Here is an 11,060-nt window from a genome sequence, read left to right on the forward strand (position 1 = left end):
GGTGGAGTATCTGATTGTGAGTGGTATCAAGACGATTGTGCAGAGTTTACTGAATATCAGATATGATCACGAAGAGTTTCTTTTCGAGATGGCAGTCTGCGCGACAGTGAAGATATCTTCGCCGTTTGGAGACTGAACGTGTCTTCTGACACGTTCGATATGATATCTCCGTATGCTTCTCATGCATCGGAGATCCTTTTGAAGGGCATGGGGATCGTCTGATAACTATCTTGGGGACGTGATAATTATGGCAAGATCATGTCTCTCGGAAGCGTGTTTGGGTTTCATAGCGGTTGCGTGGGGTCCGCGGCTATTAGCCAGGAGCTTTGATTACGGAGACGACACATCTCAGCTCCGCGTGGTGACAATGGAGCGGCCTCAAATGCCGTGGACTATCGGTGGAGCTCGCGAGATTGAGACGATGCGATGTTTGCATGTAACTTAGACGAGACAATGTTCGTGCAGGGGTCGGGTTTCTAAAAACCCCTGACTACACGTCAATTTGCCCAAAAACCCTTTAGCGGTGTAGGAAACCAAGACACTCAAAAATGAAAAAACGCCAACCGAAGAGGCCAAGAATATAATAACCTAAAAAGAGGGGACGTAGAAGAAGAAGGAACGTTAGTGATCTGACATGAAGATGATATAAAGTTCAAGATCAAAAAAAACAGATAATAACATACTTTTAGATTACGAAAAATGAGACTGTCCATTTCTAATAACATCAATCAAAACCCATATGATAAAGGAGAAACCATATCACTAAATCCATACAATAAACCAAGTATAAGAACCTGATAACAGGGGACGTAAAAGAAGAAGGAACGTCAGTAACCTGACATGAAGATAATAGGAGGTTCAAGATCAAAAGAAAAACAAGGAAATAATCACATACCTTTAGATTACAAAATTGAGACTGCCCATTCCGAATAACATCCATCAAAACCCATGAGATAAACTAGAACCCATATCACTAAATTCAAACAATAAACCAAGTATAAGAACCTGATAACAGGGGACGTAAAAGAAGAAGGAACGTCAGTGACCTGACTTGAAGATAATATAAAGTTCACGAGGAAAATAAAAACAAGGAAATAATAACATACCTTTAGATTACAAAAAATGAGACTTTTCATTCCAAATAACATCAATCAAAACCCGTATGATAAACCAGAAACCACATCACTGAAGAACTCCTGCTCCAAAACCTTTTCTATACAATCCAATCTCTCACTAGGGTCCTTCTTCAATAACAAACAAACAAGTGAACAGAACTGAGGAGAAACAGATGATGTAAACTCGACGTCCGCATTTCTAATTTGATCATCTAGTCCGTCTACAGTGTCTGTCAGAATACAAAGGATATGTTAGCTACTGCAAGACTCAAATGATGAAGAAGAGTTTGAGGAATAAATAACATACCTGACATAAATGGTTGTTTGTTCATCACAATCTCGTACAAAATAATTCCAAGACCCCACCAATCAATCGCTGTTGTATAAGATCCTCCATTGATGACTTCCGGTGCACGTGCATAAGGTGTTCCACAGTGACCAATAGCTAATCCAGACTGAGTTCTCGTAGCAAGTCCAAAGTCCGCCAGTTTGATTCGGTTATCAGAAGTGAGAAGAACGTTGTCAGGTTTAAGATCGCGATGAATAATGTTGTTTCGATGAAGGTATCCGATTGCTCTAGCTAAATCCATAATATAAATCTTGGCTTCTTTTTCTGAAATAGGAATTTTCTGTCTAAGATCTCCACCAGCTGCTAATTCGAAAATGAGATGATAATTTGAATCTGTACGATAGTGTTCATAAAATCTAATGATTGAAGGATGATGAAGATCTTGAAGTAAATTAATCTCATTCATAATCATTTCATCTTGAAGACCGTAAGTTTTGTGAACGCGTAACATGACTTTGATAGCATAAAGATCTTGATCTTGCTTTGATTCAGCCTTGTAAACCGAAGCAAACCCCCCAGAACCAAGTAAATTTAAAATAACATAGTTTTGAGTGACTAGAGTTCCAGCGTTTGAAGACGTGTCTTGAAGATCTTGATAAGCGGTATATGATACTGATGGAGGGGTATTATAGACACCAAAACTAACACAAGAATCGATACTCATGATGTATGGAGATGGTGTTGAGTAGATAAGACTATGTGATAGAGAGAAAAGGTGATTGGATCGGAATAATTGGGGGAAAGGAGTTGTAGAGGGATATAGGGAACGCGAATGGTGACTGGACGATATCGAGAAGTCGTGGTCACGAGAATTGCTGATCCTTCAGGAGGATCAGCTTGAAAATACAGTCAGAAATGCGCGAAGTACACATTAAATAAATGTACAAAATGTACAAGCATTATTGATCATAGCCGTGTTTCTAATTTACTCAGTTAATGTTGAAAGCGACCCGGGAGGCGTCACCGTCAGTTATTTGTCAATTTACATTTTCTAGAAATGCTGATAGATATATGAATGCTTCCCTATGGTTTTTACATCTTGTTTTCTTTCTGAACACGCATCGAAGACGTGCCCATTTTGATGCCCTAGCGCCACATTAGACATGATATTGATTGGTGCTTCCAATGATGAACACCTAAATGAGCTGGCATGGTTTTGGTAGCGTTCGCGATCACCGAAGCGTCTTGGCGCATCCCACCCAAACTGGACAAAAACCTATCCTTTCAATGCATTCGGATCTGCGTTCAAAGCCCTTCTTTATTTCTATAAAACCTCCTCACAATGATCATGACATCTTTTTCTGAGGGAGTCTCAAATATTTACGAAAGTACGTATTTTCAATTGAAAAACTGATCATCAGCCTTTCTGTGGCTGATAAATGATACCTTCATAGGACATTATCTGAAACAAGAACGGCTAGAGAGGTCGTTCTGGTACGTCACCATCGTTGATATTTGACACAGAAACTATCCACGTCAAGAATCCATACTCTTCAATTATCTCTTGGGGACGTGAGGTGGATGCCCTCCGTGGAACGCGAACCTCCGGCGTCTGATCTGACTCAGCCATGAATCAACGATTTCAGCATTCCCTTGAGGTCCAGCTTTCTGCGGTCTCAAGCTCGCGTTATCAATGAATACCTCGGTCCATTTCTTCGCGCACGTGACATAAAATAGCCAATGAACTCTGTATTATCCCCTTCAGATTAGCAACCTCGTAACTCTCTTGAATCATCAAACTCTCGGATCACTGGTTCAATTCACTGAGATTTCGGACATGGTATGGATCAATGCAAAGCAGATGCACGTATTCTCATTTTAGTCAAGATCTGCCTAGTGTCTAATGCTCTGGAACCTATATCACTGCAATGAAAGCAACAAATATACATCCAGATTATCAGTTAAAACCACAGTCATAAAAAATCCGACGATCAATCATCCCGCCGAAACAAATGATACAAGAGACTCCTTGTTAATTACTACTACTCGCAAAGCCTAGAATAATAAATACAATAGAGTGGGAGAGCGACAACAAGGAAGCAAATTTGAAAGAAGCCGAATGTGGATAGCAAATCCTCCTTTGAACACCGCACTTATTCAACTATCTTAAGGCTGATAGAAGATATTATCATAAAACACGATCTGATTAGCATCTTTGCATTAAAATGTTTGCTCAGCGCTTCCATAGTCCATGAAAGCCTCCATCAACGACGTGTCCGGCGATACGCTCATAACACTGCTCCGCCCATGGAAGTTGCTGTACATGATGATTGTAAAGTCTTGATGAGGGGGCATAAAATGTTTACGAGAGTGAATTGTTCAGCAAAATGTAATTGCCAGCCTGACTTGGGCTGGTAAAGCATACCTTCACAAAGCATGATCTGAAAAACACGTAATATTAAGAAGGGGGCTGTATTTGCAGGTCTTGATAAATATCTTTTGTTAGACCTGTTTGCGCCAAAACCGGATGCTTATCGGCCATCTCCTTAGAATCTTGACCTTGATGTCCTCGATGAACTATGGTGCTTTGGGGTCTGATCCAACTGAGCTCTTGGTCAAGTGTTTTTACAAGCCTTTCAGGCTCAGCTTATGCTGGTTCAAGGTACAAGTCATTTCGAATTTCAGCGTTCTTGGTTCAGTTCTCAGCGCATGTGAAGTTTATACTTATATCACTGTCTTGTTGTGTTTCCTATCACTTTCGAATCATCAAATCTGATCAAACTCGCCGTACCTGTTCAGTTCAGTAAGATTTTGGACATGTCATGGGGTCTGTGAAGCAAAGGCACGACTATGCATCTCACGCCGAGTCAAGAGCTGGACGGTGTCTGATGTTCCAGAGCCAAAATCAGACTACCAACATGAAAGTAACAAAGAAGATTCACCATTATCTCTAATTAGCATTTTCAAAAACATGTTTTATCGCACAAACGAATGCCCAAATCCTCGCGTCAAGAAAAATGATACAAATTATGAATTCAAAAGGCCTGGTAATAACGACTCTTTAAGAAGTCAAAAAAACAAATGCAAGGAAAAATCACAAACGGCAAGCAAACTTCAAAAAAGGTTGCAGCAGATTTGAAATGAAGCTGATTGTCCAGTCACTTTGAAGTCCGAATTTCAAAGCCACATTTGAGATAAAATCCTCTCTTCCTGGTCTCCTGCCGATCACCGACGTTGTGGTCTTATCTCGGTTTGGTAGGGCCTTGATGACGCGATTTGGGGCGGAATCAAGCGATTTTTTAGCGCGACATTCAACGCTGCCTCACAGGTTTTCTCCATCAGAGCAAGGAATTCTAGGCAACCTCAATAGGCTTGATCGGTGTTCGATATCGAGGTATTTCTTGACTTGTATTTGTAAATTCAGCTGATACAATTCAAGTGCCTCGTTGTCCAAAGGGCTGGCTTCCAAGCGAATCTTGGTTGAATCGTTGGTGTGCACCATCTTTGATCGATATCGCAGCATATCTTCAAGCACAGTGGTGGCTGTATTTCCAGCTACATAAGTGATAAATGAGAAATTGAATCTCGAGTCTCTAGTCCATGAACATAGCTAGCGTCTAGTACTTCTAGAAAAAGCTTTAGATTCTTGTTCTCAATGCTTTGATCCGGGTGTAACCAAAGCTAAAGAGCGGAAGACTGCTCGAGAAAATCTAGATGTTTGATTGAAACGGGTCTCGAGATCCTGAGTCCATCTGATAAGCCCATCGATCCCTGCGAGCGTCCACTTCTTGTGGGATTCAGCTGGGATTAATGTCAAAAAGGTATCATATGAGCATGATGTCAAATATCTGAACGAGAAATACTTGGTGATGATAAGGATCGAATTGTTCTGCGGACCGATGTCGTTTTTCGTTCGAGTTCGAAAATCAGGGCTCGTCGATTTCTCAAGTTGAATCAAACCTAACTCCCCCTGTATAAAAAAACGTTAACGTCACTATAGCCATGTTGACATTCTCCAGAAGACCCTCCTGATATTCATCTGGTCGCAATTGGCTTTGGTATTGTCTAACTAATCAGAGTCAGCTGATATGGGTCTACATACCACAGCTTTGATCAAGGGGTACAATGAACGACGGCTCGTGAGTTGACAATTCACCCCATCTCTTCCTATAGGTGCGTAACATTCCGGAACAGGAAGGGACTTTCTTGTGCCACACACACAAACCAATTTTGTTCTTGTGGTGGGCACGCTCAGCGCGCAAAAATACACCAAGAAAGGATCCGCAACGATGTTTACAAGCCCTGGCTACGAACTCAACCCTGAGCTCGTAGGCAGGGAACCTTCATGTCGAAGTATTTCATTCCTTGATGATCAATTCCGTGATTGAAGAGAATAACATGCTTATTGAGATTGCGAACAGAGAGCAGTGTGACTCTATATAAACACACAGTCAATCAACTCTCTTGCTTGCATTCCATTATCATCTTTCACTGCCCCTTGCTTCTTTCGTTTGTAGCTTTTTCCAAGACTGAGTCTTTCTACTTTCACTATCACCTTCATAGCATCACATACACAGTTTTTCTTTGCACTCTCACGACAAGTTCTTCTTTTTCAAGCTTTCTGCTACCTGGTTTTCCATACATCCATTCTTCGATCATGACTCGTTCGTACAAGATGCACTTTGTTTTCGCCGCCGTGCTCCTTCACTTTTTGGGAGCTGGACAAGCTCAACTCGCTGGAACCAACACCCCGGAGACCGGTCCAGCACTTTCCGTCCAAACCTGCACCAAGGGTGGTGGTTGCAAGAAGACCTCCTCCAAGGTCACCCTTGATGCCAACTGGAGATGGCTTCACGCAGCCAATGGTACCAACAACTGTTACACCGGTCAAACTTGGGACAAAACGCTCTGTAGCGACCCTGAAAAATGTGCCACCAGCTGTGCTCTAGATGGAGCTGATTATCCCGGCACTTACGGTATCACTTCCACTGGCGACGCCCTCAAAATGAAATTCATCACTCATGGCCCTTATTCAGTCAACGTCGGCTCACGAGTTTACTTGATGGCCGGAGATGACAAGTACCAGATGTTCAAGCTCAAGAATCAAGAGTTCACTTTCGACGTCGACGTCAGCAATCTGCCCTGCGGCCTGAACGGAGCCCTTTACTTTGCTGAGATGGCCGAGGATGGTGGTATGAAAGAGTTCCCCAGCAACAAGGCTGGTGCAAAATATGGTACAGGCTATTGCGATGCTCAGTGTCCTCATGACGTAAAGTTTGTCGATGGAAAGGTAAGCTCTCACTCTTCATCCTCGATTCTTCATTCTTCATCTTTGTCCCGTCACCCTAACCAAGATTTCCTTTCCGCCAACGCAGGCCAATCTTGTAGATTGGAAACCCTCCGCGACTGACATCAACTCCGGAACTGGAAGCGTCGGCTCCTGTTGTTACGAGATGGACATCTGGGAAGCCAACATGGCCGCTCAAGCTTTCACCGCCCACACTTGCAAAGGTCTCACCGGTCCCAAGAGCTGCACAGGCGCAGCATGTGGGGACAGTCCAGCCAACAGATACGGAGGTATCTGTGACAAGGATGGATGTGATTATGCCACCTATCGACTCGGAAATCATGACTTCTACGGTCCCAAGAAAACTGTCGATACCACTAAGAAATTCACGATCGTCACCCAATTCATCACCTCTGACGGAACGGCAAACGGCGATCTGACTGAAATTCGTCGTCTTTACGTCCAAGACGGTCGTGTGATCAAGAACGTCCATAGTAGATTCCCCGGATTAAGACAATTTGACTCGATCAGCGACAAGTATTGTGCGGCTGAGAAGAAACTTTTCGACGACAAGAACGACTTCGCTGACAAAGGTGGGCTCAAAGCCATGGGAGCTGCAATGGAAAGAGGAATGGTGTTGGTCATGAGTCTTTGGGGTAAGTCTTTACTCTTGAATTTCGACTTACTTGGTTCTGACGATGATTCTCAATTTTTGTTATTTCCTCACAAAGATGATCACACCGCAAACCTGCTTTGGCTTCAGTCTAGATATCCTGTCAACAAGAAAGCCTTCCCTGGTGTGGCCCGTGGTGATTGCGATCCTGCTTCCGGTGAGCCCAAGACGGTCGAAGCTGCACACCCTGATGCATCGGTTGAGTACTCCAACATCAGGTTTGGGGACATCGGGTCTACCTATGGCGCGGCTGCTGGTTCCGAGTGATGATGGACTTTGAGCTGCCAAGATTTTTCCCTGACCTCTGGCCTGCCCTCTCGAGCTGTCATCCTTCTTTTTTACTCCACATGTACCTTCATTTAGTACACTTCTTCCAACACAGTCTTTCAGTTCATTGTAGCTTACCCACAACTGCTGTCGATCACTTGACGAAATAAAAAACAGTCGTTACCATCATATCTACTACTTTTTGCCTGCACCTAAAAAGGTAACTTGAGCATCGCCAATACATAGTGAGTTCTGAGAATTTCACATAGCCACATCATGTTCACGAATCACAGGTCATCATTTTGATCAAACATGAACATGTTTGTGATCATCGCATTTATCACTTTGACATCTGCCAACGTCTACCGTCTGGTATGAAGCTAAATCTTAATGTGATCGTCAGTCCATCAACATGCCAGCAATCTTGATCCCTGAGTAAACAAGTGAAATCTCGTTCCAAAGGCTCATTTTGGTGCTCTCGGGAATGCTCTTTTGGTATTCTGATGGATTGTTGATGACACCTGCCCCAAATCCATACAACCCAATGGTACCTTCCCATAAGAGAATTTCGTTAGTAGAAGCTTTCATTTAATGATACTACACTGATGTGGCGTCACTAATAACCATTGCGCTGGAAAGCAAAGCTAAGTAAAAGCCTGCCAACTAGTTTCCATCCCACTCCGTTATGTCTGCGGTTTCGTATGTATGTAGATGCCATATCCAAAATTCACCTTCCAGGTTGTCTGCGCAATGAGAAAATGGTTCTATGTAGGGGCTGTGGCGTCTGGCCATCGCACCCAGATCAGTTACAGTTTCAATCTGTAAACAACTATAACTACATAAATCTCATCATCACCGCTAATCGTCTAAGTCACGAATACCAACTCAAGATTCTGGGTTCCTCTGAAGAGATCTTAGCCACCGAGACTGCCATAACCACGAGGCATTTGGTAAGATTGAACGCGAAGAAATTGAACAATGCGTGTCCACCCTCCGCTTATCTGGCGTAACTAACCAAGACGTGATATCATTGACTCTCGAAACAACTTTGATGGCTGTGACCATAAATACTCCTTCATCGTTCGCGTTTTCTTTCGCCTTACCTTGTGTCTATCTCTTACTTTTCAAATAGTTAACCAACCTTTGATTCACTTTTCTAAACTCATCACGCTGTAGCGTATTTTCAAACCACTTTACAATCAATCTACTTTACCTTTTACCTTTACATTTTTCTTTCCTTCGCTAGTTCGAAGTATTTTTCTTGTCATCGTTTCGCGTTAAACCACCCCACTAGTTACCACCATGAATTCCGTACTTGCCGCTGTTTTTGTCTATCTCGCTCTCGCTAGCTCTGCCCATGGTCAACTTGTCGGAACTCAGACCCCTGAAAAACCTCCACCACTCTCGATCTCTAGCTGTACCAAAGGCGCTGGATGTACTGAGAAGGTTCGCAGTGTCACTCTTGATGCTAATTGGCGTTGGTTCCATGCTGCCAATGGCACTCAAAACTGTTATAAAGGTCAAGACTGGGATCCGACGCTTTGTAAAACCGGCGCGGAATGTACTCAGAATTGTGCATTGGATGGAGCTGATTATTCTGGAACCTACGGTATCACTTCCACCGGCTCTGAACTCACTCTTAAATTCATCACGCAAGGTCCTTACTCTACCAACGTCGGATCTCGAGTCTATCTACTAGACACTGATGGTACTTATGGCATGTTCAAGCTCAAGAATCAAGAGTTCTCTTTCGACGTCGACGTTTCGAACTTGCCATGTGGTCTGAATGGTGCACTCTACTTTACCGAAATGCCGGCAGATGGTGGGATGAAGAAGTTTCCATCCAACAAGGCTGGATCGAAATACGGTACTGGTTATTGTGATGCTCAATGTCCTCATGACATCAAGTTCATTGACGGAAAGGTTTGTGGTCTTTTTCTTCGTGTCTTCGTCTTTTTATCTTCAGCCGATCTCTATATGTACCGGAGGGGTTTTCTATATCATCATACCTTTTCGCTGATCATCATCCTTGTGTCTTTCTCAAATCAGGCCAACTTAGATAACTGGACCCCATCTAAGACCGACAAAAACACTGGCTTTGGCGCAGTCGGCTCGTGCTGTACCGAGATGGACGTCTGGGAAGCCAACAGTATCAGTCAAGCTTTTACTCCTCACACTTGCAAGGGTGATGGACCAACAAGTTGCACAGGTAAAGACTGTGGTGATAATCCCGACAACCGATACGGTGGTATCTGTGATAAGGATGGATGTGATTTTGCATCCTATCGACTTGGTGATCGCGACTTTTACGGACCTAAGAAAACTGTCGATTCTACCAAGAAATTCACCGTCGTCACTCAATTTATCACTAGTGATGGAACTGCCAAGGGAGAGCTCTCGGAGATCCGTCGATTTTACATTCAGGATGGTAAAGTCATTCAGAACAGTAAGACCAAGCTTCCAGGTCTCAAGAAGGAATTTGACTCTATCACCGGCGAGTTCTGTAAGGCCTACAAGGGTATCTTTGGTGACAAAGATGATTTCACGCTTAAGGGTGGGATGAAGACAATGAGTGACAGTATGGATCGAGGAATGGTCTTGGTTATGAGTATCTGGGGTACGTTTCATTTTCATTTGCGCTTCTTTTTCTCTCATCTCGATCTGCTCTTCCCAATAACTAAGTGTGAATTAATTCTATTCGACTTCGTATAAAGATGATCAAATGGCATCCATGGAATGGCTCGACGCCAGCTACCCCCCAGGAAAGAATGAGAGCACTCCAGGTATCGCTCGTGGTACTTGTAATGGTACTTCCGGTGACCCTCAATTCGTACAAGCCAACTCCCCGAACGCCTCTGTTCAGTTTTCAAACATTCGAATCGGTGACATCGGATCGACAAACGCTACGTCCAACTCCTCGGCTGGCGGTGACTCTTCACAAGGAACGCAGAACATGCAAAACATGCAGAACATGCCGACCACTCGTCTTCGTTTCTGATTGCTTTTAAATCATAAGTTAGTCTCACCTTCTTTCCATTCATCATCATCTGAAATGTTCCCTTCTATGTTGGATGAGAGGCTGACCTAGTGATCTACTGCTTCACAGAACGTCGACTCGAATGGATTCTAGGGCTCTGGTGATATGTGTGCGCTGATCTTAGATGTCATTTATACTTTTACCTATAAAGTAGCCACTATGCCTATAATTAAAATCAAAGTATGACTTTTTTCCGCGCTCTTTGCCTTTGTGCCGAATTTTTTTTGACTGAGAAAAAGCAAATTCTAAGTCAAAAGTCGACTGGATCTCATTTATCCTGTCATCAACTTTGCGTCCATCTCCTGATTTTTGATCTCGTGAACCCAAACTTTATTTCCTTCCTCATCCCGCGTTTCAGAATTTTATCAACACTCGCAACCCGAATGCTTGAA

The 11,060-nt window shown here is 43.2% G+C and overlaps 2 protein-coding genes across 2 annotated transcripts; both read left to right on the top strand.

The window, feature by feature from the left end:
- Positions 1-6,079: 6,079 nt before the first annotated feature.
- Positions 6,080-7,631, top strand: MlpCel7A1.4 (family 7 glycoside hydrolase; the record flags this gene model as incomplete). Its single annotated transcript, XM_007415192.1, has 3 exons — positions 6,080-6,694; positions 6,780-7,347; positions 7,423-7,631. The coding sequence occupies 3 exons, from the start codon at positions 6,080-6,082 to the stop codon at positions 7,629-7,631; spliced, it is 1,392 nt and encodes a 463-aa protein (XP_007415254.1).
- A 1,302-nt stretch (positions 7,632-8,933) lies between these two features.
- On the top strand, positions 8,934-10,629 carry MlpCel7A1.1 (family 7 glycoside hydrolase; the record flags this gene model as incomplete). The annotated part of the gene is made up of 3 exons (XM_007415193.1): positions 8,934-9,554; positions 9,681-10,248; positions 10,346-10,629. 3 exons carry the CDS (start codon positions 8,934-8,936, stop codon positions 10,627-10,629), a joined length of 1,473 nt encoding a protein of 490 aa, XP_007415255.1.
- Positions 10,630-11,060: the final 431 nt, after the last annotated feature.

The sequence above is a fragment of the Melampsora larici-populina genome (assembly GCF_000204055.1).
Source record: "Melampsora larici-populina 98AG31 unplaced genomic scaffold MELLAscaffold_49, whole genome shotgun sequence".
Lineage (NCBI taxonomy): Eukaryota > Fungi > Basidiomycota > Pucciniomycetes > Pucciniales > Melampsoraceae > Melampsora > Melampsora laricis-populina.